We start from the raw sequence: 27,299 nt of genomic DNA, 5'->3' as shown, positions 1-27,299 counted from the left end.
TACAGTTGGCCCTTAAACAGCCCGGGGGTTATGGGGACTGATCCCCCACACAATTGAAAATCTGCCTATAACTTTTGACTCCCCAAAAACTTAATTGTCAATAACCTACTGTTGACCAGAAAGAAGACTTGCCAATAGCATAAGCAGTTGATTCGCACACACTTTACTTTTTATGAGTATTGTATACTGTATTCTTAAAATAAAGTAAGATAGGGAAAAGAAATGTTAGGAAAATCCTAAGGAAGAGAAAATATGTTTCCTATTCATTAAGTGGGGGGACATCATCATAAAGGTCTTCATCCTCATTGTCTTCACACTGAGTAGGATGAGGAGGACAAGGAAAAGGAGGGCTTGGTCTTGAGGTGTCAGGCGTAGCAGAGGCTAGAGAGGTGAAAGAGGTGAAAGGGCAAGCAGGAGAGGCAGGCACACTCGGTATAAGTTTTATTGAGAACAATTCCACGTATAAGTGACCCACACAGTTAAAACCCATGTTGTTCAAGGGTCAACTCTAAGTACAACGACCCTGGCTTACTCTCTGCCAGGCACCATTAATGCTTTATATGTATATTTCACCCCAGTTAACCCTCATATAACTCTAAAAGAAACAAACTCATATTATCCCTATTTAATAAGCGAGGGAAATGAGGCAGGAGAGGCTGAGAAGCGTATCCAAGGTCACACACGTGGACACCTAGTAAGAGACGGAGCTGGGATTTAAACACTGGTAGTCTTACTCCAGAAGTCCCTCACTTCACCCCTGCACTGTAGAGCTAGGTAGGGAACAAGAAGGCACTGAGCTCACACATTCCTGGCAGACCCATCGCTCAGCTTCTGCAGTCACCAACTCATGGCCACTCTGGTTCACCTGAGTTCCCATTCACTCTTCCGCCATCACCCAGCTGCCACTCTTCATTATTATGAAGCAAATCTGGGTATCATTTTATCTACAAATATTCCTGTATGCATCTCCCAATAATACTCAGTTTAGAAAAACATAACTGCAATACCCTGATCACACCTAAATAAATTAATAATGTTGTATTTATTTATTAAACCGTGTGCAGTCAGTTTTCAGATTTCTCTGTCTCATTTGTGTGTTGTTTTCTTTTATACTTTGTTGAAGCCAACATGCAAATAAGATCCATGCATTGCAGTTGGTCGACATGCTTTTTAGGTTTCTCTGAATCTATAGTTTCTCTCTTTCTCTCTCTGTCTCACACAGTCATGAGCATGTGATTGTAAATTGCATAACTTTCTTCCTTGAAGTTTATTTATTGGGAAAACAGGCCATTAGACCTATAGTGTTGTTGATCGTCTAGATTGTGCAGATTATAACTCTATGTATTAGCTTACTGTTGCTACCATAACAAACTGCCATGAACTTAGTTTTAAATAGCACAAATTAATTTTCTTCCAATTCTGGACTTCAAAAGTCAAATGCAAATATTCTGGGCTCAAATCAAGGTGTCAGCAGGGCTGTCTGTGTTCCTTTCTGGAGGTGCTAGGGAAGAATTTTCCCTTAACTTTTTCACTCAAGAGTCCACCTGCTCTCCTGGCCTCCATTCATCCATAGCAATGGCTGGTTGAGCCTTTCCATTGCATCACTCCAGCCTCCTCTTTCGTAGTCAGATCTCCCCTCTCTCTCACTTCTCTGACTCTGACTCTTCTTCTGCTTCCTTCTCTCACTTTTACATTGGGCCTGCCTGGATCATCCAAGATAACCTCTCTATTTGAAGGCCAGCTGATAGCAATCTTAAGTCCCTCTTCCATGGAACCTGACGTATTTACAGGATCCAGAGAGTACGATGTGGATCTCTTTGGAAGGTGGGTATTATTTTGCCCACCACAACCTACAATATAATTCCATATATTCGTCTGTTCCCTGTATGTCCTAAAACTGTAGTTAAGGGATTAATCCAATTCAGGCCCCTTCTAAGCAGCAGCAGTGCGTCTGTGCTTTCTTAGTGACTTCTTGCTCCTCTCTTGGATATTAGCAGCCACTGATGATCATCGCCTGCATCCTTGGATCCATTTGAGGTGACAAATGGTTGATATCTTAATTCTAATATTCCTTCTTTATATATTAAAGGGGCATATAGAAAGAAGCTGGCCTCATCAACTATTTGGTTACTCTAAAGTTACCCCATTTACATATGGTAGGCAGGATAAATACTTGATTCTCTTTACCAGTTTTCAAAATAGTAAGCATCTTTCAAAGAAGAACACTGAGGTGTTTGGGAGGTTGAGTATCACTGGGAAGTCATGCATTTAAACATAACTGCATCTCAATATGTTGCAGTTGTCATTATTAGTGGCCAGGTCACCCTGTCTGGAACAAGTGGGAACACCATTGGGTTGGCATCTGAGTCCTATTGGAAGGACCCCTTATGTCTTTGATAAGTTTCTGGCATTCTGGTATGGTGGGGTGCTCCAGGTTCATCTTTATGTTTCCTGCCTTTTCTCGGTGGAGCCTTGATTACTTGTAGTGGCAAATAGTATCTAGTGACCAGAATCTAGCATAAGGCATGCTTATGGTCATTGCACACCATGCTGCAACAGAACTTGGTTGGTCATTATTTTTTAGGTTCTTTTGGGGACGCAGCTAGGAGTTTGTTTTTTAAGATAAAATACATAATGATTTGATACTGATAGTTTCAACTCCAATTCAGTATCAGTACCACACTATCAGTACTTTTATTTATTGGTTGATGTACTTTCAAATAAAGTTTTCTGTGCCTGATGTTTCTCAAAAGAAAAGCACTGCAAAAATGTTCCTGTGGGTTAATCTGTACTAGGAAGCTAGCCAGGCCTGGGAAGGCTGTGTACAAGAGCAGTAATCCCCAGGACTGGGGGATTTACCATGAAACAGCGTGAAAGCTGGAAGGGGCCCTTGAGAATGGAGAGTTCAGTGGCACGCATACCTGCATGCTCATCAGAGTTTTCTAGGAAGCGAAGTCTTCTCACCCCAGATCTACATGATCAGGATCTCCAAGGCTGGAGCTAGGTGTCCACTTCTGTCAATGTTATTTATGAGGAAATGGATGGTTAGACATGTTCTGAATCAGATCACGAGGACACTAATTCTTCCGGAAATCCTTTAGCACTAAATTGATGTTTCGATGAGTTAAATGCTTTGGCTGAGATCACATAGCCAAGGTAGGACCAAAGTCCTCCAATTCAGCCCTCCTCAAACACAGATCTCACACGAACCCATCATGCACCTCTTCAACTTAAAAAGTGGTACCACTGATGTGTGTCATGGAAGATTTTCATCACGTCATGGTAACTGGATATTTATATAGTGCTTGCAGTATACTTTGGGTACTTTTATCTTGAGATCTGCTACTATGGAATACAGCCCAGAAAACCACAGTGCCAAAGTAGGTTAAGGAGTGTCTGGAATTGCCACTGGACCTAGTAAGGCAAGAAAGGAGGGAATCTAGAGTACATGGTAGAAGGAAGAGCAGTTCAACAAAAGAGGAGGACAATTGCTGTTATAGAATCCCATATAGGACTATTAGAGACCTAACTGCAGTGGATGCATGGAGCCCAGCATCCGGAACGTAAGCAGTTTTCCAAGATGCTGGCAGCTGGGGTGCCTCTTTCACCAGGTGTCACGGTTCTCTTTCCATGTCAGTACAGAACTCCAGACTCTGGGAGCGAAGCAGATCCTCAGACAAAGAAGCCACAGTTCCTCCTTCTCCTCCCTCCCGCATAGAGATCATAGTCTCCTGGGGAGACAAAAGGCTATGAGAGGAGAAGAATCAGACTCAGTGGGGTACTCAGAAGAGCTTTCCAAAATAGATAATGTCCCCAGGGATCAGGCCTCAGTGATCTGGTGAAAAGAAACCTTAGGAACTGGAGATAAGGCTAAAAGGGTCCCCAGACAAGCAGCCAACCCTCCTTCCATTAAGATTGCCCAATACTTTTAACCATTTTGGCTGCCCGACACTAAGCAGCAGAAAGCTATTTCCTAGCTCTTTAGCTGAGAAACACTAGGGAGGGACTACCATTGGCCCCAGGGTGGGACAAGGCTGTCATTGTGCATGCTAGAAATCGGTCAGGACAGGCAGAGACGAGCTACTAGACTCAGAACCATGACCGGATTCAGCCGAGAAGCTTCACCTGATGTTGAGTCCAGGGCTGTTGGGTAGATTCCACTAATACCTCAAAGTCTTAGACTCCCCCATAGGTGGGATGTTAGAGATGTTACATTGCAAGTCATGGAGAACTCCAATCCTCAGCCGTTACAGAGAGGCATTCTTCACAGAGAAGAGCACAGGCGCTGGAGTCAGATTGCTTGGATTCACATCCCACCCAGTCTCCGTAAGACCGAGTCAGTTGACTTCTCTGTACTTCAGTTCCTTCACCTGTAAAACAGGGATGATTACAGAAATATCGACTTTATGTTGTGATGTTGTGAATATGAAATGATGAAGTGGGCAAAGCACTTAGCACAGAGCCTGCTGTGCGATGAGTAGTCACTGTTAGCTGTTTTTACTGTTAGTACTTCTGTCATTGTCACCAGTAATGATGGCTGTTGCCTCCCTTCCTGCCAGTACTGTATCTGGACAGATGGACTGAACGCGCTACTTGGGAAGGACATGATGAGCGACCTGACACGGAATGACCTGGACACCCTGCTCAGCATGGAAATCAAGCTCCGCCTCCTGGACCTGGAAAACATCCAGATCCCTGACGCGCCTCCGCCGATTCCCAAGGAGCCCAGCAACTATGACTTCGTCTATGACTGTAACTGAAGTGGCCGGACCCAGACCTGCCCCTTCCAAAACTGGAACACCTAGCTAACAGGAGAGAGGAATGAAAACACGCTCACGCCTTGGAACCCTCCATTGGTAAAGGGAAGCTGTGGGTCCACACTCCCTTGAGCCTCACCTCTAGCCCCGGCAACTTTCAGCCCCTAGCTGGCATCTTGCTCACCGCCCTGATACTGTTCCTCGGCTCCACTGCTTCAGGTCACTTCCCATGGCTGCAGTCCACTGGTGGGACAAGAGCAAAGCCCACTGCTAGTAAGAAGGCCAAAGGGCCCTTCCATCCTAGCCCCCTGCAGGCATGTCCTTCCTTCCTCGGGACAGAAAAGCCAGCAGCCCCAGACTGCCCCAAAACTTGCCCACCAGACCAAGGGGAGTGCCCCAAGGTCCCTGTCTGGAGGAAATGGCCTAGCTACTTGATGAGAAGACCAAACCCCACATCCTCCTTTCCCTTCTCTAGAATCATCTCGCACCACCAGTTCCACTTGAATTGAGAGCTGGACTCAGATCTCCTCCCACCTCCCTCCCTGCTTTTGCCTTGCTCTGTTCCTCTTTAGTCCGAAGAGCCTCAGCTGCAGCCTCCTCGTGATCCTCCCTAGCATCAGTTTCCCAAACAGTTCACAGGTCCCAGGCCCACTTTGCATCTGCACTGTGACCATAACAGACCTTCCCTCCTCACCAGCTAGTCTGGGGTTTCCTCTCCCTACCCCAGGCCAGAACTGCCTTCTTCATTTCCACTCATGCTCCCAGCCTCTTAGCTAAAAGCACAAATGGTGAAATCAGTAGTCTCGCTCCATCTCTAATAGACTAAACCTGAATGCCTCGAGGACAGGCTGTTGCTATCCAAGCATTTGGTGTTACCTTCTCCTGGGAGGTCCTGCTGCCACATGAGTTCCACAGGATGGTCAAGCTATCAGACATCCAAGTTTACATCATTGTAATTATTATTGGTATTTACAATTTGCAAGAATTTTGGGTTCTTTTTTTTTTTTTGCTTTGTTTTTGTACAAAAGAGTCTAACATTTTTTTGCCAAGCAGATATATATTTAATGAAAAGAAGAGATACATAAATGTATGTATTTCCAGTTTTTTTTAATTATTTTAATCCCAAACATCTTCCTGAAAATAACATTCCCTTAAACATGCTGTGGAATAAAATGGATTGTGATGATTTGGGGAGCTGGTGTTTTGATTTAGTAACTTAGGTTCTTGGTAATCAGTCATGAGCATCACCTGGGAGCTTGTTGGAGATGCCAGCTCTTCAGCTCCACCCCAGACCAGCTAAACTGGGTGATGTGTGTCTACAGTGGTTTGAAAAACACCGCTTTTGGAAACCCTCCACCATTGCTAGGTCACCAGAGGCTCTGAACATCAGTGGAGAATGTTACTTCTAAGAAGACCATCACGACTCACTGACAAAGTCAGATCCACTATATGAAAATATCTATTCCTTTTACATTGTTGCCTCTTGACCGTAACTTCCTCTTTTCTTTTTTCTTTCTTACCATAATATACTTCATAGAACGAGTCAAATTAAACACATCACAACTTTGAGGGAGCACATTTAGCAATGACAAGAATGCAGACTCACAGATCGGAAATAAATTAAGCCAGAACTAAATAAATCCAACTGTGAATTAATAAATGATGGGCCAGAGCCCAGCAAAGGATGTTTCTTAGGTCATTTCCACTGGAGGCATTATCAGGATTATAAACTCCCAGCACTGGGAGCGGGGTCAGAAGAGTCCAAGCATGCAGTGTTAAGCGTGGTGCAGCATAAGTCACTCTGGCCTCACAGCACAAGTTGTGGAAGCATCCAGGTCATTGCTCTTTACTGTCCTCAGGATATGCAATTACAGATTGACCTGGGTTGAGATGGCACGGTCCAGAGCACTGCATGCATTTCAGGGAAAAGGTCCTTTGTAGTCCAAAGCCATTCACAGGGCTCCTGCTTCCCATCAGAGCGCTCACACATGCGTGTCAAGCTGCCAATTCCTTTATCATTAAGCTTTGATGTTATTACGTGTACTTGCTGTCAGGAGCAGTTACTAATCTACCCATCTTCATAAACCGTAAGAGTTAGGTCAAAGTTACTAATCTACCCATCATCATCACAAAACCATAAGTTAGGGCAAAGTTATTAATCTACCCATCATCATAATAAAACCGTAAGAGTTAGGGCAAAGAAAGCAAACAAAGTCATCTTATATTTTACTTATGGGTTGCAAGATCCAATCCATGAAAAAGGGAACTTTCTGGACCAGGATCTCTGAGGTCCTGAGTCTCTGGGTTTAAGAAATGTATCTGTCCTGTGACCTTGGCTGGGAAGATCAGCAACTCTCCTCTTCTGGCACTCCTGCTCTAGTGCATTTAATAGAAAAAAAAAACCTTTTCAGTACTATGAAAGAGGGCATTCTCCTGCTCCTCCCTAGACCCTCCATCTTTGAACCTGTGAGATCTGTAGAGCATACCATCTGTTTCCCTTCCTTTTGTGACCATGTGGGGAAGGACTGTTGCCCATATTTGGCCACCTCACATTCTCTCTAGGCTTCCCAAGGCTTTGTTCCCATGCACCGAGCTTACTTCCTCCAACTCATCTCCTGCTGCCTGCAGTTTCCTAAGCCTGGGCAACTCAGCCAAATGCAAGGCAGAAGTAAAGTAGGAAGACCCTGATGTTGTCATGAAGTCCAAGTTGCGTTCTCCCATTCACCTTACTCAAAATAAAACGGATTCCTGTATTTGAATCTGCTGATATTTAAATTTCTATCTTGTTCAGAACACATAGGAGGAAGGAGAATCAATTGGTCTCTCAAACCTCTGTGACAACACTTAAGGGCAGGGAAAGCTGATAGTAATTGCAAAAGAAAAGGTGCAAGGCTGAATGTTTCCTGAGTATATTTGCAAGTCTATTTAAGCCATCCTTCAGTTATCAACTACAGCATGTCCTGTCCACCTACTTTTACAATGAACAAAGCAATGGGTGTCCCCAATGACATGCATACCTTTCATCCATTTCATTTTAGTTATGAAAATACAGTTAACACTAACCTTTCATTGTAAGGGGAAATGAAATATTCATTTAATAATCAAAAGTGTGTTTAGAGATAAACCCTAGGAACTCAACAAGAACAAAATATGTAAAGTAAACATCTGTAAAAATGAGAACAAAATTCATCGAATCAGGGGAATGACAAGCAAAGTTAGTCAAATAAAAAACTGAAAAGTTGCAGCACAGTGTGGTGAGAAGCATTATATAAATGTGTACAAGGTAGAATAGTAGAAAGGAGGCTGTGACCACACTTTCAAAAATGGTGTAAGGAAAAGCAAGAGAGGAGTAGAAACTTCAGTAAGATCTTGAAAGAGGGGTGCTCACCATGTAAGAGAGAAACCTTCTAAGTAGAGCAATGAGTGCGACCGAAGCGTGGAGGCAGGCTGATCTGGGGCAGCTCAAGAATCTGTAGGTCATTCCGTGTGGCTGCTGTGCAAGATGCTTATGGGAGAGCAAAGGGTGACAACACAGCAGAGGAAGAAAAGCACAAATCATGATAATCCTGACAGAGTTGGCAAGGATGCTTACTTGAGGGCAAAAGAGAGTAGATGAAAGGTGTGAGGTTGTCAGATTTGCCATTCAGAAATATCACAGATACAAAACAAGCTTGCCGTGTGGGGGCAAGCTTGAAGTGGGAGAAAATTGGAAGGAGAAATATTAGAAAGGAGATTTTTGAAATATTCCCAAGCCAGCAATATTTGAGCCCAGACTGGTAGTAGCAATAGAAACGGGGAGGAGCGTAAAGTAATTAAAGAGGCAGAATGAGCTGGAAACAGAGACCTCATTAGCATGGGGGTGAGAGACAGAGAGAAGAAAGCAGAGGACCCTGAGCTCCTGGAATAGGTAAGAGGGCTGTGGGCAAAAATCAGGAAGAGAGGAGGAACAGAAGAGTTTACGAAATGATAATGAGATGAAACAATGAGGTAGTGTGCATTTGGTGGACTTCTCCAAACGGAAAATGATTTGAGGCAAGTCATTTAACCACTGTGTGCTTGTTGCTCATTCATATAATGGAAATGTTACTACTTGTGAGGATACATGAGGTGGCTGAAAACTCAGTGCTCAAAAGGGAAATAAATCCCCTTCCCTGTCCCTTCACTTTCCTTCCCTTCCTCTGTTATCCATGCTGGTTTGAGGGTGGGATCTTCAGCACAGCTTAACTAAATGTTACGCAATCAATCCCTCAAGATCCATGGGGGATGGGTTCCAGGAGCCTATAGATACCCGAATCCGGGATGATCAAGTCCCTTCTATAAAATGGCATTGTGTGTGCATGTAACCTAGGCACATCCTCCTGCATATCTTATATCATCTGTAGGTTGTTTATAATACCTAGTACAATGTCAATGCCGTACAAGTAGCTTAGATTCTATCATTTTCAAAATTTATCATTTGTATTGTGTTTTTATCTTTTATTTCTCCAAATATTTTCAGTCTCAGTTGGTTAAATCTGAGGCTGCAGAATCTGTAGATAGGAAAGACTGAATGTTTTCCAACCAATTCAGTCAGTTTTATGGTAAAGAAAAATAAGAAAGAGAAAGGAAGAGTAGAAAATGTAAGAATTTCGGTATACTTCTTGAATTAAGGATTGGAAGTCATGTAATAAAACCACAATTTAAAATAAATTCTGGTGGGGAGGGAAGTGTGTATGCTATAATCCCATATAAAGATATAATTATACCCTAACCACTTGAGGCACTAGAAAGAGGAAACTTTCGTGGCTGGAAAACAGAGAGGAATATGGAAGAGAGAATGGTAGAAGATAAGATGGGAAATAAAGGTATACAATCTTGGCTGTCTTGCCAAGAAGTTGGAAATATATTCTTTATGTGACCAAGAGCCACTGACAAATTTTACCTGAGTAAATGGCGTGACCAGATTTGCATTTTAAGACCATGACTGTCACGCTGGCAGCGGCACAAAAGAGGAGTTGGGGAAGGGTGGGATTGGAGGCTGAGCGTGTGTTAAAGGTACTTCACTTTTAAAGAAGGCTGAATGTATCAATCAATCAATCAATCAATCAATCAAATCACTGGAAGCAAATGGAATCCAACAGCGATTATATACAGAGTACTGTAGAAGAGATGAAACTTAACCGTCATTGCAAAAGACAGCAAAATAAAAGTCTCTACAGTTAGCCCTTGAACAACATGAGGGTTAGGGGTATCAACCACCTACACAAAGAATGCAGTAGCTCCCCAAAACCATAGCTACTCCTAGCCTACCTTTGACTGGAAGCTTCACCAATAATAAAAACACTCAATTAATACTTATTTTGTACATTATATGTATCAATACTGTATTCCTAAAGTAAGCTAGAGAAAAGAAAATGCTATTAAAATCATAAGAGAAAATACATTTGCTATTTATTAAGTTGAAGTGGATCATTAATAAGGTCTTCATCCTCATCATCTTCACATTAAGTAGGCTGAAGAGGAGCGGTTGGTTTTGCTGTCTCGGGGTGATAGAGGCGGAAAAATATCCATGTAAAAATGGACTTGCACAGTTCAAATCTGTGTTGTTCAAGGGTCAACTGTATTTTCAAAGTTAAATATATAAATACAAAAATAGAAATAAGGCCAAATCTTTCTCAGACCGGCTGAAAAAGCAAAATCTGGACAAATGCTGGTTATAAGGTATGTGCCTAAGACAAAATGACACAGAATAATTGCACATACAGAGTTGAGCAAGAGATACCAACAAATGCAAAGTACCCGTGCACTGGGTGAGAGAGGAGGTGGCCAGGAAGGAGCAAATAAACATCAGGCAAAGCAAAATTGAAAATACAAAGACACGATAAAGTTGGTTTATAACACAGATGGTCCTCAGCTCACCACCAAGTCACACCCCAGTAAACCTTTTGTAAGCTGAAAATATCTGAAGTGGAATGCATTCAATACCCCTACCTCCTGAACATCAGAGCTTAGCCCAGCCTGCCTGAAAGGGGCTGCAAACACTTACATCCGTCTACTAGTGGGCAAAATGAGCTAACGCAAAGCCTATTTTAGAAGAAAGTGTTGGATATCTCATATACTGCATATAGCTAGCCCAGGAAAAGATCAAAATTCAACATCGGAAGTGCATCAAAACTGCAACAGTTTCACACTATCACAAAGTCAGAAAACCTAGGTGAACCACTGTAAGTCCCGGACCGTCTGTACTCCTTCATGTTGATACATTTGTTTCATGTTGCTGTCTGTGTGCTAAATAAAATAGAATATTTTATCAAGAATATCTATGAGCTAAATAAGATTGCCCTGAAATATATAAACCAAAACTACTATATTAAAAGAGAAGTGATGAGTACCATTCCTTAGGTAGAGACTTCAAATAATGGCATATAGCTTTTAACTAATATGATTAACTGAATTCTAATGGTGTTTTGGATCCCTACTCTACCAAAAATTTAAAAATTAGTCAGATATAGTGGTTCACACCTGTGGTCTTAGCTACTTGGCTGAGGCGGGGAATTGCTTGAGCCCAGCAGTTCAAAGCTTCAGTGAACCATGATCAAGTGACTGCACTCCAGCCTGGGCAACAGAGTGAGACCTTGTGTTTAAAAAAAATGAGAAGAGGGCCGGGCGTGGTGGCTCAAGCCTGTAATCCCAGCACTTTGGGAGGCCGAGGCGGGTGGATCACGAGGTCAAGAGATCGGGACCATCTTGGTCAACATGGTGAAACCCCATCTCTACTAAAAAAAATACAAAAAATTAGCTGGGCATGGTGGTGCGTGCCAGTAATCCCAGCTACTCAGGACGCTGAGGCAGGAGAATTGCCTGAACCCAGGAGGTGGAGGTTGCGGTGAGCCGAGATCGCGCCATTGCACTCCAGCTTGGATAACAAGAGTGAAACTCGGTCTCAAAAAAAAAAAGAGAAGAAATAAAAAATAAAGATTTTGGATATACATAATCTTCAAAAAATATACATAACATATCTTCGGAAAATGTTTCTCATGTAGTTAGACACAAAATATTTACACCACAAGACAGAAAGTAAGTATAAAGAACTTCTGATTTCATGGCAATACCTAAAGCATCCCCCAAAATATTATTTCAAATGTGGCAAAAAAATTAAAACAATAAAAAAATTTTAAATGATTTTTTGTGATCTATTAAGAAAAGGGAAATCCACAGGTGTCAGTGATGAGGAAAGAACAGAAATCCAAAGCCTAAACTTGTGGCTGAGGCTGTGGCCTCCCCAGGGTGTTATTGTCTTGCAAGAGGTGTAGGTTCTAGTGTTCAGGTGCGGATTTAGAGACCAGGCCTCATTTGCATATTAATAAGAAATAGAACTTACATCTTCCCATGAAAGCCAGGATCCTTAGAGGGCTACACTCTCAATTGCGAGTTTGATGTGGGGGAGAAAAACCTAACCATTGACGCAGGAAGCTAACATAAAATTTCTGACGAGGCTGTGGGAGAAAAAAAGACTCACTTAGATGTTTGAACGTTTAGCCCTGTGATTCATGCGGTTTTAGAGTTCAAATTTATGCCACTCCCCTATGTTGTAGAATGCCTACTTAAAAACCTAACATAAGGCAGGGCGCGGTGGCTCAAGCCTGAAATCCCAGCACTTTGGGAGGCCGAGGCAGGTGGATCACCAGGTCAAGAGATCGAGACTATCCTGGTCAACATGGTGAAACCCCGTCTCTACTAAAAATACAAAAAAATTAGCTGGGCACGGTGGCGCGTGCCTGTAATCCCAGCTACTCAGGAGGCTGAGGCAGGAAAATTGCCTGAACCCAGGAGGCGGAGGTTGCGGGTGAGCTGAGATCGCGCCATTGCACTTCAGCCTGGGTAACAAGAGCGAAACTCCGTCTCAAAAAAAAAAAAAAAAAAAAAACCTAACATAAGACATGGCCCTGGCTGCAGGGAGCTGGAACTCCTTGTTGAAGTAAGTGAAAAACTATTCTAACTGTATAACCCCCAGAAGTCAAACTACAAGGGACTTCCACAGAAAATTCAAGCATTATTTAAAAGTTGTGCTTACAACTAAAAATAACACAACACATGGAACTAATCTATAATGAGTAAGATCAGATACCCCAAAACTTGATATAGTAGAATAAAAACGTGAAAATAAAGTGCCCTCCTTGGCCTCCCAAAGTGCTAGGATTACAGGCAGGAGCCACTGCACCCAGCCTAAAGTAAAGGTATTTTAAATTGAATAGAAATCCCCAGAATAATAAAGAGATGTCAAAAGCAATAAAACATGAAAAATATAGTCATTGGAAAAATGAACTCAGTGTCACGTTAAACATAGGTTAGACACACTGAGGAGAGAATTAATACGCTGAAAGATGGATCTGAAGAAAATTATCCAAAAGACGGTACAGAGAAATGAGAAAAAAAAAATCGACTGTTAAGCAGATCGAAGGTGAAAACTCTAATGGGAGTTCCGAAAGGAAAGAAGAGAAAAGCAAATCATGGAAATGCAGTATTTCAAGAAATTATGGCTGAAAATTTTCCAGTAAAACATAAATTCTTAGATTTGGAAATACAAAAAGTCCCAAGCAAGATAAGTAAATATGCATCGATAAAAATTACTGTGATACCAAAAAACGCCAAAGACAGAGAAAATGTGAAATAGCTAGAGAGAAAGATAATCACCTTCACAGGAACAGTTCGACTTAACAGATGCTTCTTCAGCAGCAACAATGGAGGGGCGCTCTGAGTGTTTTTAAGTTATGATGCCTGTACAACACACTAGGGTGAGCAGATGAGGCTGCTGGCCGGGAAGAGACACAGCCCAAGCCCTGCCCTAACACCTTGACAACAAGGCCATCAGTTCTGCATACCAGTGAGCAGTCCCCAGTGCACTGCAATGAGGACAGAGCTATGCACTGCGGCACCCGTGGAGAGGCTCTGGGATAGAGGGCTGATGATATGTTTTCATAGCATTGGGAGAAGATAATTTTAAGTAGAATTGTATTCCCAGTTAAACTGTCACTCAAGAATGGAAACAAAGACATTTCCAGTAAGGTTAAAGGGAATCATTTGTCACTCACAAATATTTCTAAGGGTGAGGGGAAAAAAAAAGGATAATTTTGAAAGTAAATCTAAACCAGAAACAGCTGTGTAAAATACACAATAATAATAACTAATTTAAGGCGTATTAAGTTTTAATACATCTTATAACTAATAACTAATTTAATGTGTATTAAAACTATGTGGAATTAAAATACATAAGAATATAATGTACATTGAAAGTGTATAATGTAACCTAAAAGTACTTTAGCCTCCTTTATTTTCCAGAAGCTTAGAGATACTGATCATCTTTAGACTTTAAATCAACTCTACATGTTAAAAATTGGGGAATAACTATTGAAAATATGAAAAACAAAAAGTGCGACTTCCCTATGAATGGAAGGGGAAAGATAAAGAAAATTACATTAATTCAATAATAAATTCATAAAAAATAAAAAAAGAATGCTCCAATGAAAAATGTGAAAAGGAAATAAACAGGCAATTAACAAAATATAAGTATAAATGATTAGGGAGTAATTTAAAAAATACCATAAAAAACTTGAAGAAATACACATTTAAATGATACATGTTTTTGGCTTATCAACTTCAAAAATGTTTGTATGATTAAAGATTATTTCTTTTAATGTATAAATGGTATTTAAAAATCAACAAAAAAACAGAATAATTCAACACAGTATAATCTAAAATAAATGTAGATTTAAAGTAGTAAGTGAATTCTCTATGAATAAGCAAAGAAATCAACAAACAAAGAAAATGTTTAAGGTCACAAATAATATTAAAAGGCAGAGTAACATCACAAGTCAAAATTTGAGAAAAATCTTTAAACATTCAGTGATGGCAAAAGGGTAATAAAACAGGCTTTCATGGTCTCTCTGGAAAAAAAATTTGGTAATATGTAGCGGAAGTTTTCAAAATAGGACTGACTCTTGACCTTGCAGTTTCACTCATCAAATGGAGCTCCTCTGTTTGCTTTATCTGTTTTTATGCTATGCCCCATGTATGATTTTGTTTCATAAAAGGATTCCAGTGTTTAAAATAAAACTGAAAACCCTCAGGCTAAAATAAACTATGAGACATCCATTTATACTATGACACGCATGACTAACATTCACAATCATGTGAAGTGGCCCATTAAAGGAAAAGATGTTAATAAGATGTTAGCTGAGAAAAATAGCTCATAAAACTGTATGAAAATGCATATGGATTTTATTTTAGAATGTCAGTGTGTGTTGTATATATGCCTAGAAAAGCATTCAGAAGGATATACACCAACGTGATTTTGTTTGTTTGTTTGTGACAGAGTCTCACTGTGTCACCCAGACTGGAGTGGAGTGAGGCAATCTCAGCTCCGTGCAACCTCTGCCTCTGCCTCTGCCTCTAGGGTTTAAGTGATTCTCCTGCCAAGCTTCTGAGTAGCTGGGATTACGGGCACCCACCACCATGCCCAGCTAATTTTTGTATTTGTAGTAGAGATGGGGTTTCACCATTTTTGCCAGGCTGGTCTCGAACTCCTGACCTCACATGATCCTCCTGTCTCGTCCTTTCAAAGTAGTGGGATTACAGGCATCAACCATTGCACTTGGCCCTACCAAAGTGTTTATAATAGTTTTCTCAGATTGAATGGAACTCTGGGAATTTATATTTTCCTGTTGGTGTAATAAAAGTCTATATTTCAGATTTTTGTAATAAGCATGTCTTGCCCTTGAAACAAGAAAAAATTATTTTGCATTTTAAAATCCAGTGTCAGTAGATTAAGGACCTGGACTAACTTTATCCACTCGATCCCCACATTGCCTTCTTGCCCACTGCACTCCCACTTCCTGCTTCATTCCAGCTTCTACCAAGGCTTCTGTCTGTCTACCACCTGTGGTTGACTCTCAATTCACTTCCCTTGACCTCTGACCTGAGCTCTCCCATTTCTTCTCTCATCTCACTCCTTCTCTCACCAGGCCCTCCTGTAGTCTCACGGGCACCCCTATCCTCACTCCTAGCCTGTCTGTCCCAGATTCTTGCAAAAGCTCCCGACAGCAATGGGTACACCTGCCTATTTGGATTATGCAATTTAATGGGTAAAATCATAGACTCTTAGTAGTCACTAATCTGACCCACTATCCAAGTACAAGAAGTGCATCCTCCAGCCAGCCTCTGCTGGAAAACTATAGGGCCAAAGAACCAACTGGCTGCCAAAATGCCCCCTTTGAACACAGAATAATCTGAATATACACAAGAATATAAGAACAGTCATTACATTTTGTGACGTCCATCTAACAGTCCCCTAGGCACCCCTTAAGACCACATGTGACCTCTTCACAACCGTTCAATATTTGAAAACAACCATTATGCCCCTTTCAGTCTTCCGTTTCCTTTCGACCCTTCCCATGTGACATGCTTTGCAGCTCAGCTTCAATAGATACATTTTAGTTCTATGATGCGCCTGTTAAAATAGATCACTTGAAACCTATCACTTTTCTAAGTGTGTTTTGACAATCCAGCAAGCAAAAGGCTTTTCCTTAACTTGCAGAGTAGATTGGCACATTTAAAGCTGAAGAACACGATCAGTTTTAATTGTATTATTTCCAGTTTTTTTTTTGTTTTTGGAATCAGGTAACAACATTGCCTCAAAACTCTAAGACATTGAGCAAGGTCTGTTGATACAAAATGTAGTTTTTAAGAAGAGAGGCACAAAATGAGGCACTAAAAGTTAATCATCTATGGGTGCTTTTCTAGCTAACTGTCCTGTGTGTTTGAAGGGGAGGGAGAGACAAAGTTTGTCTGTGTGATAATTACTAATTGTTGAGGAAAGGCCTAATTTGGGGACAGTGTTAGAATTATTCAGTTATTAAAAAAAATGCATATTACCTTTGAAGGCCTGTGTCAAATTCCAGATTCAACACTTGCTTGCTGTGTGACTTCCAGTAAGTTATTTCCTTTGTAAAACTCTGTACAATCTTTTCTAACAATTGTTGAAGGATTTCATTAAATCATCTTTATAAATTTCAGTGAATACTGTCTAGTACATAGTGAATACTTGGTAAGTAGTACCCAGTAAATACTTATTGCTAGACCTTTCTACTGCCCAGAATCACGCACATGGCCACTTGGAGGCCCCCCTTTGAGTTTGGGAATCAGTTTATACTCACCCCTCCTCCCAAATTTGTTGCTGACCATGTGGATTTGACAATTAACTAAAACCCTCATATTTCTTTCTCATTAATTGACAGTGTCTTATTTTCCAAATCTCACCCTCACCTTCCTGTGTAGTAGTGCTGGGTGTTAATTAGGCCCCATTCCTGGTAGATATTACCTAGAAAAGCAACATCTGTGGTCCAGCCTGCAGGAGTAGAGCTAAAAATGGAAACTGAGTCAACATGCAGGAGTCAGACAGAAACAGCAGAAAATGGTACCAGGGTCAGGAGCTAAGGGGCATTCTATGTGGCACCAGAAATAATGGCAAAGTCCCTGCAGTGTCCCTTTACTGGCCACCAGGTATGTGGTGCTCATTTGGTTTTGGCTACCACGGATACTGAGTTAGCTACTGTTGACTAACAACCTGGTGCAAAGCATAAATATTATCCTTCATGATATCATTTCTCTCTCCGAATACTCCCAGGAGGTTGGTATTATTACCTACTTTATGTATAAGAAGTCAAAAGCCCGGAGCATTAAGGTCACTCCCCAAGATCGCACAGTAAGGAAGGGGTTGAGTCAGGGGCCGTTAGGCTTTTTCTGACTCCATGGGTCTGCCGTCCTCAAAAGGACAGTTTGCGTTAGACCTTCGCCCTTTGACAATTATGTTATTCACTTTTTTGATACCAAGTTTGGAGCTTTCCATTTCTCTCTTGCATGGAGGAAACAGGCCGCTATGTTTTGCTAGTGGATTTCCTGGTCCTAAGTTGTAAGAGAACTTCCTCACTGTTCTCAATATAACCCCCCAAACTTGGATTTATCCTGGGTTCACCCAACTTGCCTCTTCCTGGTCTTTCTTTCTTTCTTTTTTTTTAGGCGGAGTTTCACTCTTGTTACCCAGGCTGGAGTGCAATGGCATGATCTTGGCTCACCGCAGCCTCCGCCTCCTGGGTTCAGGCAATTCTCCTGCCTCAGCATCCTGAGTAGCTGGGATTACAGGCACGCGCCACCATGCCCAGCTAATTTTTTGTATTTTTAGTAGAGACGGGATGGTCTCGATCTATCGACCTCGTGATCCACCCGCCTCGGCCACCCAAAGTGCTGGGATTACAGGCTTGAACCATGGTGCCCGGCCACTCTCTCTTCTATATTTGGTCTTAGTTAACCTCTCTTTGAGATCACTGTGGTCCCTGAAAGCTGCAAGGTCGTTCTTTGAGAGGGTGACATTCCAAAATACGTGCCAGAAATGCTGATTCTGAAATATATGCCTTTCAGTTGCCATCGGGTCACACCTTTGCAACAAGAAACATCCCCAGTTTTTCTAATAAACAGCTTTCCAGCTTTCCCACATTATAAACCAGTAGCTGTTGGAGAAGTGAGAACATGCCTTCTCAAGACTGGATCTTGAACTTTTGTGTTTTCATTTGGAAAAGTGATGTGCCATCATCACAAAATGCAAAGCAGAAGGGAGAGTAGGAGCCTGGGCGGTGTGGGGCTTGGCCTCGGCGGAGCCTGCTGTGGGCGACATTGATGAGCTGGTGCAGTTGCCAGCTGCATGCAGCTCTCTAGGAGCAAGTGCCCAAGGGTGACACGGCCTCTATGAAGAGAAAGGCAATGTCACATCCTCCTGCCCTGGCTGGAGGCCCTCTGTCTCTGGCACCTACTGTGAGTGGGGTGAGGAGACATGAACAGTCATACATGCATTTTCATTTCGCTCAAGTCATCTTAGCATCTGTAAGGCAAGAATTCATCCATCACCAGATGAAGCCATTATCGAAGCAGCTGTTACCCAGACATGACTCTCAGCCGGGGTTGTGGGAGAGCAATTTATCTCTTAGCAGCAGCTTTCCGACATCTAACCTGCAATTTACAGAGGAGAAGGCATCCTCAGAATATAAAGCCAGGCAGACATATCAGAAACGACTCTTGAATTCTTCTTTAAAGATATGCATTGTTTTTTAACATATAAAATACTCAGAGAAAATTTAGTAAGTTCAAAAACAGCTACATAGGGAAAAATGTATCTATCCAGAAAATAACTATCATTAATATTTAATATATTTCCCTTCCAGGTAAATAAAACTGAGGATATACCATGTATTTATATGTATTTGTATTGCCTGTTGAATGGAATCAGTTGGGGAGAATGAGTCTATTATACACCTGCCCTCAAAGTAACCAGGTTTCCTTAGGGTCTCCTCCAGTCTTCTGAAGCTCAGCATCTTGTTTCCTGTGACCTCGGGAAAAGCCTCCCAGCAGCCTCCTGCTACCCAAGATATCTCTAAGTATGTCTGGCAATGTTCAGCATTCATGAGTGAGAAGGACAGCAACGTTAAGTAAATGCCATATATCACATGGAGGAAAGGTGCAGGAAATACTTTGAATCAGAAGAAAATGAGAAGATGCAGGGTGCTAGCAGACTGTTCACAGATCTCCACTTGAAGAACAAAGAGCAGAGAAGTACTGGCCAAGTCAGGCTGGATTTAGATCTGCTTCCCTTATGCTCAGTAGTTGGAGCTCACTGCAATTCCACTGGAGTAGTTTCCCTCGGCCCTCTTTAAAACCTCTACATAAAAGGGAGATATACAAGGCATACTCCTTACCTTCCGGGAACCCATGAATGCTAATATATATCATCCTCTAGGGCCAGGGCATCAATGCCATTTAGGGCCAAATAAGTCTTTGTTTGTGGGGCTGTCCTGTGTGTTGTGAGATGTTTAGCAGCAACCCTGGCCTCTCCACTAGATACCAGTAGAGCCTGCCCGTCTCCCCCTAGTTGTGACCAAAAATGGCTCTAGACATTGCCAAATGTCCCTTGGGGGCAAAATCACCCCGAGTTAAGAACTGTTGAACCAGATATTCAATAATTCTATTTGAAACGCACACAAAACATTTCATAACAGCAGCCCTAGGGTTACTAGGGCTGACAGCGTCCTAGCTTTCTGGGCTTGGGGGGAGAAACACCATAGAAATGGATCCACGTAGCTTATTTATTTAAATCCTCTCAACAAACTTTCGAAGTAGGCATTATTGCCCTCATTTTGCCGGTGAGAAAACTGAGTCTCAGAGAAGATAAGTAACTTTCCCAAGATCACACGGCTACATACTCTGCCACAACCCCACACTGACATTTCACTTGAACCCCACCAGGTCCCTGCTTCCTTATCTACTCAGGTCCCTGCTTCCTTATCTACTCAGCCTTCTAAACAGCAGAGCTCTTTCCTTTGCAATAGTGTATCTGGCCACACAAATAATATTTCCTGGATCTCAGGCAAGGAAATCTTAGAAATTCTAAATGTATACATTTTAAATCAGAAAACCTAGAGCATGAGGAGATGGGCTTGAATGGAGGCAGATTTTAGTGACACCAAAAACTGAGTGATTCCATGAAGATTTTGCCCATTTCTAAATCCTCTGGTTTAGAATTACTCTGTCAGCAAAACTGTCGTTAGAGTATTTTGTGTATGGATTGGACCCTACAATTAAGCCTCCTTTGATGAAGGCGCGTTAAGACTAATTTTAAATCTTATTAACGTCAGCATGGCATCCACTTGAAGCTGTTTTTCAAACAAGTGGCAGCAATTTGCCCAGGGATGTCAGTGTCAGAGTTCGTTTCCAGAGTCTCTGCAGCCGCATCTTCCTCTCCCACTCCTGTCACCCCTCCAGACACTGTCTGTTCACAGCGTGCTAAGCTCAAAGTGCCTTCAGACAGGGAAGAGCCCAGTGCATCTCTCAAGAGCGCAGACATGCCATGTATCTAAGCGTTGGTCTGAATCACATAGGAATAGAAGACTGAGTGTCTAATCAGACTAGTGAGAGGAAAGGCTTTTGGGCCATGGCCTGCAGTCCCTTGACTTGAATCCTCTTGTATTAAGAGCAGTCATAGATGCCTTGTGCAGCCCCTGCTTCATTGTGGAGGGATAAAGGCAGAGAGAGATTGACACAGTTTATTAAAAAGCCTTTTGGGCCCAAACTCTTCCATGGTCGCTCAGCTCTCTTCTGGTCTTCCTTTGAACAAAACATATGTGCCAGGCCCAGTAGCTCACATCGGTAATCCCAGCACTTTGGGAGGCCAAGACGGGCAGATCACTTGAGGCCAGGAGTTCAAGACCAGCCTGGCCAAATGGTGAAACCCCATCTCTATTTATAATGCAAAAAATTAGCCAGGCTTGGTGGTGCGCACCTGTAGTCCCAGCTACTCAGGAGGCTGAATCACTTGAACCTGGGAGGTGGAGGTTGCAGTGAGCTGAGATCATGCAACGGCATTCCAGCCTGGGCAGCAGAGTAAGACTCCATCTTGAAAGACAGAAAGGAAAGAAAGGAAAGGCAGGGGGAGGGGAGGGGAAGGGGGAGAGAGAGAGAGAGAGAGAAAGAAAGAAGACATATGCTAAGCAAGACAGGAACTGTAAAAGCTGATCTCTCCAGACTTACTTCAACCAATGGCGGAGCCAGCCAGTCCACTTTCATTGCTTAAAATGACACCATGCCCAGAAAGTCTGCTGAGTCATGCCAAGTGAGGCAGCATGGAGCAGGCCCAGTGCTATGGAATTAATTCTAGAATTACTTCTGGACATCGACCTGGACCCAGTAGTAACCATCCTTCTTCTGACCCAACAGCCCCAAGTGACTCTGAGGTCGCCTGCTTGATTGAAAGTTGATGGTGGAGACATTAAATGGCTGAATGAGCGCAGGGTGGGCAGGGATGGGGTGGAAGGAACAGATCTGGAGGAAGATGGTCACATTTGTTTAGGACACGGGAGTGTGAGCACCTGTGGGACATTCCAGGAAATATGCCACGGGAGGAGGCGAGCTTTCTGTGCCACGACCCGCACTGACATTTCATTCTCCCCATTCACTTGAACCCACCAAGTCCTGGCTCTGTTATCTGCTGAGACTTCTGAGTGAAATGGGGACCTGAAGGGAAATAGCAAGGCAGGGGCTTGCAATAAGATTTTTAAGGGACTGGGAAATGGAGGGATAAGAAAGAAGGTACTGGATTTTTCTTTGCATTTGAGACAACCCTTCAAATTCTGGATGAGCAGCTGGGCTGCAGCTTTGACCTCCAAGCTCAGTTACAAGAACGTCAGTTCTTAACCTGGAAGGACCCCTGGGTGAAATGTCCATTGCTCCGTAAACAGCAACTTACTTATTTTCATGTGCTTTTCTTTGTTGATATTATTTTTAATGACCACTATGGTTTGAATGTTTGCGTCCCTCCAAATTCATGTTGAAACTTAATCTCCAATGTAATACTGTTAAGAGGTGGGGTCTTTAGGAGGTGATGAGGCCATGAAGAGTCCTCCTTCATGAGTGGGATTAAGGCCTTTTTATAAAAGAGGCTTCAGCAAACATTTGGCCACACGAGGAAGCAGCAAGAAGGTGCTTACACCTAATGCTAGTGCCTTGATCTTGCCTTGGACCTCCCAGTCTTCAGAACTATAAGCAATAAATTTCTGCTCTTTATAAATTACTCAGTCTGAAGTATCTTGTTATAGCATCACAAACAGACTAAGACAATATCTCAACTTTAACATGCCTTTTTGTTAGGTCATTTTAGTGCTCCTTATCCTTTTCGATTTTCGTTTCTTGCAATATTTTTCCCCTTTCTGAAGTACCTAGAAACTTTAGAGACTATTTAACTGCTTGCCCATTCAATCGCTAACCTTTTGGGGTTTAGAGCCAGAGCTTCCTTTTTTATTATTTTTTATGCCTTCATCTTTAACATTCTATCTTATGTCATAGTATATAAATTTAGGTTTGTTTTGGTTTTCATTTTAGCGTTTGAGGTTCAGGTTTTATATTTAATTGTTTAAGTTTTTATCTTTAAATCTTTTCTTTTATCTATTTGAACTTTTATTGTAAAATTTAATTTTACTGATTCATTGAAAAGAATTTTTTTTTTTACTTTAAGTTCTGAGATACATATGCAGAACGTGCAGATTTGTTACAAAGGTATACATATGCCATGGTGGTTCGCTGCACCTATCAACCCTCATCTAGGTTTTAAGCCCCACATGCATTAGCTATTTGTCCTAATGCTCTCCCTCCTCTTGCCTCCCACCCTCCACAGGCCCTGGTGTATAATGTTCCCCTCCCTGTGACCATGCGTTCCCATTGTTCAACTCTTGTATGAGTGAGAACATGCGGTGTTTGGTTTTCTGTTCCTGTGTTAGTTTGCTGAGAATGATGGCTTCCAGCTTCATCCATGTCCCCACAAAGGACATAAACTCATTCTTTTTAATGGCTGCACAGTATTCCATGGTGTATTTGTGCCACATTTTCTTTATCCAGTCTATCATTAATGGGCATCTGGGTTGGTTCCACGTCTTTGTTACTGTAAATAGTGCCGCAATAAACATATGTGTATCTGTCTTTATAGTAGAATGACTTATAATCCTTTGGGTATGATTGCTGGCTCAAATGGTATTTCTGGTTCTAGATCCTTGAGGAATTGCTACACTATCTTCCACAATGGTTGAACTATTTTACATTTCCACAAACAGTGTAAAATTGTTCCCATTCAAGTGGGAAGTGGTACACAGGGAAGCTCCAAGCTGGTGGAGAGGTGAGGTGTGCAGCTTCCTCGGGCTGTCATAACAAACTGCCACAAACCGTATGGCTCAACTCAATATTCTCTCACGGTTGTGGAGCTTGGAGTCCAAACTCAAGGTGTCAGCAGGGCCATGGTCTACTGCCCAGCTCTTGGTCATGACAGGTATTCCTTGGTGTTTTACAGCTCGCAGCTGCATGGCTCTGTCTCTGCCTCCATCATCACGCGGCTACCCTCCCTTCCGTGTCCTCACGTGGCATTCACCTCTCTGCTGCGTCTCTCTGTGTCTCTCCTCCTCTTTTTATAAGGTCACTAGTCAGATTAACAGTATACCCTGCTCCATTATTACCTTCTCTTAAATTAACGAATTACATTGACAACAACCTTATTTCCAGTTAAAGTCACATTCTGAGTTTCAGGAAGATCATGAATTTTGGGGAGTACTAGCCAACCCAGTGCAAGGTAAAAAGCAAAGCAGCAAAACCTGGAAGAGCCTGAAAGACTCTGTCACCAGAATCTCAACCTGGAGTTCTCAAATGTGGCTGCACTACGGAATCGCCTGGACTGCTTTAACCAGTCCTGCTGCCTGGGCCCACCTCTAGAGATTCTGATTTGATTGGTGGCAGTGCATCCAGGGCTTTGGAGTTTTCTAAAGCTTCTCAGGTGATTCACATGTGTAGCCAGGACTGAGAAGCACTGCATGGAAGCTGATGGAGCTGAGAAGTCAGCCAGGCTCCAGTTCATAACGAGTCAGACAGTTGGGGTGGTTTTATCTCATAGCTGCTTAAATTAGGGAAGCCATTGGATTAGCATGTGAGGAGCTCTGGACTTGCTCTTACACACAGGTTTAAATTCAACTCCCTTTTCATTAGTCATTTATCCTTTCTGAACTTCTGATTTCTCTGTAAAATGAAACGGTCGGACTAGATGTGATGTGATAGCATTGGTGCTATTAAAAACACTTTATATCACTTTATTACATTGATTACTTGGAAGTATTGGACATATGCTATTGAATGGCTTCTTAACCTCGGTGACTTCTACCAAAAAACAAGAATAAATGCAGGGTGAACAGCCTACCAGTTTACACACTATGTAGAGGTAGCACTCATGTTCATTTTTTTAACCACTAACTTCTTAGAACATGGCATAGTGTCTGGCACACAGGGAGTGCCCACAATTAGTTGTGGACTGTCTGGTTGGCGTCTGTGTAAGGAACGTTCCAAAGCAGGATGACCCACCCCAACTCCCACTCAGGCCTGTGGTTCCCTTAGCAAATCCAATGCCAATAACTAAAACTTGATCTGACATTTTGGATATAATAAGCTCTGGCTCCTCCTCTTGCCAGCTGAAAGGTGTGTAGAAGTTTAATCCTTCTTCCTGAACCTCAGTCCTCTCATCTATAAGATGGGAATAATAATTCTTACCTAGTGATAGAACAGTAAAGATTGGAGATAGGTAAACTTTGTAGCATGGTGGCCGGCAATAAATTATTTATGTATATGTATGTTCTTGGCCCTGTCACTGATACTTAAAAAAGAAGAGAAAAAGAAAAACCTCTTAGGATTTTTCTTGAGGTTATGAGGAGATTTATGTCTAATTTCAGCCATAGGACTACAGCATTGTTAAATAAACAAAGGGAAGAGTCTCTTCTTAAGGTGCTACTCTTTAGTACTGTTGACATTTGGAATGGAAGTAAATCACATGCATAGAAATGGTAGCCTTTGCTAATGTTAGGCATTAACTTGTCACTGAACCTCACCTATGACATAAAATATATGATGTAAAATATGTAACTATTTTTAAAGATTGTTAATGGAATCAATACTATACTTTGCAGCATTGTTCCTGATTAGTTACCTATTATTCAGCCACAAATTGCCACAAAATTAGTGGCCTAAAATAATAAACATTTACCATTTCACACAGTTTCTATGAGCGAGTGAAGAATTCAGGAGAGACTGAGCTAGGTGGTTCAGTGTGAGGATCCCTCATGAGATCTCATTCAGGGTGTCTGCTGGGGCTACAGTCATTCGAAGGCTGGACTGGGGACGAAGAACCTGCTTCCCATGTGGCTCATCACATGGCTGGCATGCTGACACTGGTTCTTGGTGGGAGGCCTCAGTTCCTTGCCACGATGACCTCTCTGTAGGGCTCTTTGAGTGTCCTCAGGACACAGCAGCTGGCTTCCTCCAGAGGTGGTGACCCAACCCAAGGTGAAAGCTTCAACAATGTTGATGATCTAGCTGCAGAAGTAATACTTCATTGTGTCTGCAATATTCTGTTGGTTATTAAAATCAGCCCTATTTGATACAGGAAGAGAAGCACAGGGAATGAATCCTAGGCGGTGGTGATTATTGGGGCTCATCTTGGTGCAGACCACCTGCATCATTATCTTTGATAAAAACTTAAGTTCCTGGGCCCCATCTGCATTTTTAGCAAGGCTCTTGGATGACTGCATGATCTACCCTAAAGTTTGACAACAATTGCTTTATTGTGCTTAGACATATCTGCATATATAGCTTTACATACAACAAAAACACCGAAGTTATGGCTATTTGTTTTGGAGAGTGAGTTAAAGTGTCGGGGCAAATATCACTTTTAAAATAACAAGTATGTGCTACTTTTATAACAAGAGTTTTGATTAAGTGATTTAAAAAATGTTATCACACAATCCCTTTGGATTATTTTCTCGTGATGTCTGAGTCTCTTTGACTTTAAGATAGAAAGTAAAACAAGTTACAAGAACTGGCCTCTAAATACTGAGACTATCTCCAGCTACATTAAGACAGAAGTTGGAATTCCATGGAGTACCTCTAAAGGAGGCTCACCTGTTTTAGCCCTGCCGTGTTCCTCTTCAACAAATTGGGAGCTAATCAAGGACAGGCAAGGTGGCCCAGTTTCTCTTTCCCTCCCCGCCTCTCACTTAGCTTCCATACACATCTCCAGGAGAGATAGCAAACATTTTGGCAGAGATAAACATTTTGGCAGAGTTCATTGGTGCGAGTGAATGAGGATGTCCTTGTTTTAACACTCCAACTATTTTCATTGCCCTACTTTTTAACATTTATTACTCAGCCCCATGCCCCTTCTAGAGATGTTTCCAGATCAAAGCTCCCCAGCTGATTTTAATTGGTCAAGACTAAAAGCTAATCAGTCTTCTCTCCAGGGGTTTTAGTCAAGGTCAGGCCCTGAGGAATTGGGGTAAATATAGAGAGAAGAATGGAGGGGAGAGGAGGAAAGGAATGAGACAGAGAAAATCTGCAACTCACATACCTGGTGGAGCACTTGGATTAGGACCTTGGGCCTACCTGGCTTGGGATTCTAATGTCCATTAGGGACACTTCTCAGTTCTTCCGGAAGTACGAGTGGGGGCGGGGGCTCTGTGCCTAGAATCACTCTTGCGTCCTGCAAGCCTCTGCCTCCAGCTCTCTTTGTGTTATCGGTTGGGCATTTTTGCTTCACTAGGAGAACCCTGTGCTCAACACCCTTTTAAATTAATCTAGATGGCATCGCTAATTATCTCCGTAGAGTAGAATCCTAGAAGTTGAAATACCAAATCAAAGAGTATGAACAATTTTCAGACCCTTGATTCTTGCCCATTCATTAGGCAAGTGTTAGCTTTTTCTCAATCGATGGCCTATATAAACAAGTATTTATGTATTTATGGGCACATGTATAATAAATTACTAGAAATAGCAGGGCTTTAAACCCATTAATGTACATGAAATTTTACTTCCTCCAGTCCACTGATATTGGTTGAAATATTTATAACTGCTCACTGGTAGTCCCCAAGGCTTTCAAAGAGAATGTCA

The 27,299-nt window shown here is 42.1% G+C and overlaps 1 protein-coding gene across 30 annotated transcripts in view; it reads left to right on the top strand.

The window, feature by feature from the left end:
- Window positions 1-5,943, top strand: part of ELMO1 (engulfment and cell motility 1) — a 588,268-nt gene extending 582,325 nt beyond the window's left edge. For 25 of the 30 annotated variants that reach the window (XR_013523821.1, XR_013523824.1, XR_013523823.1 and 22 more), the window contains one exon: window positions 4,560-5,943. Coding sequence is in view for 26 of the 30 variants with exons in the window: in XM_054236998.2 (XP_054092973.2) it covers window positions 4,560-4,760 (201 nt within the window). In the remaining 4 variants the exon portion in view is untranslated. Of the gene's footprint in view, window positions 1-1,717; window positions 1,825-4,559 lie in introns of all 30 variants that reach the window. The other 5 variants (XR_013523822.1, XM_078342216.1, XM_078342215.1 and 2 more) reach the window with 1 other exon arrangement.
- Window positions 5,944-27,299: the final 21,356 nt, after the last annotated feature.

This window comes from Callithrix jacchus, chromosome 11, assembly GCF_049354715.1.
Source record: "Callithrix jacchus isolate 240 chromosome 11, calJac240_pri, whole genome shotgun sequence".
In the NCBI taxonomy this organism is placed as follows: Eukaryota; Metazoa; Chordata; class Mammalia; order Primates; family Cebidae; genus Callithrix; species Callithrix jacchus.
This window is presented reverse-complemented; position numbering and strand designations above follow the sequence as displayed.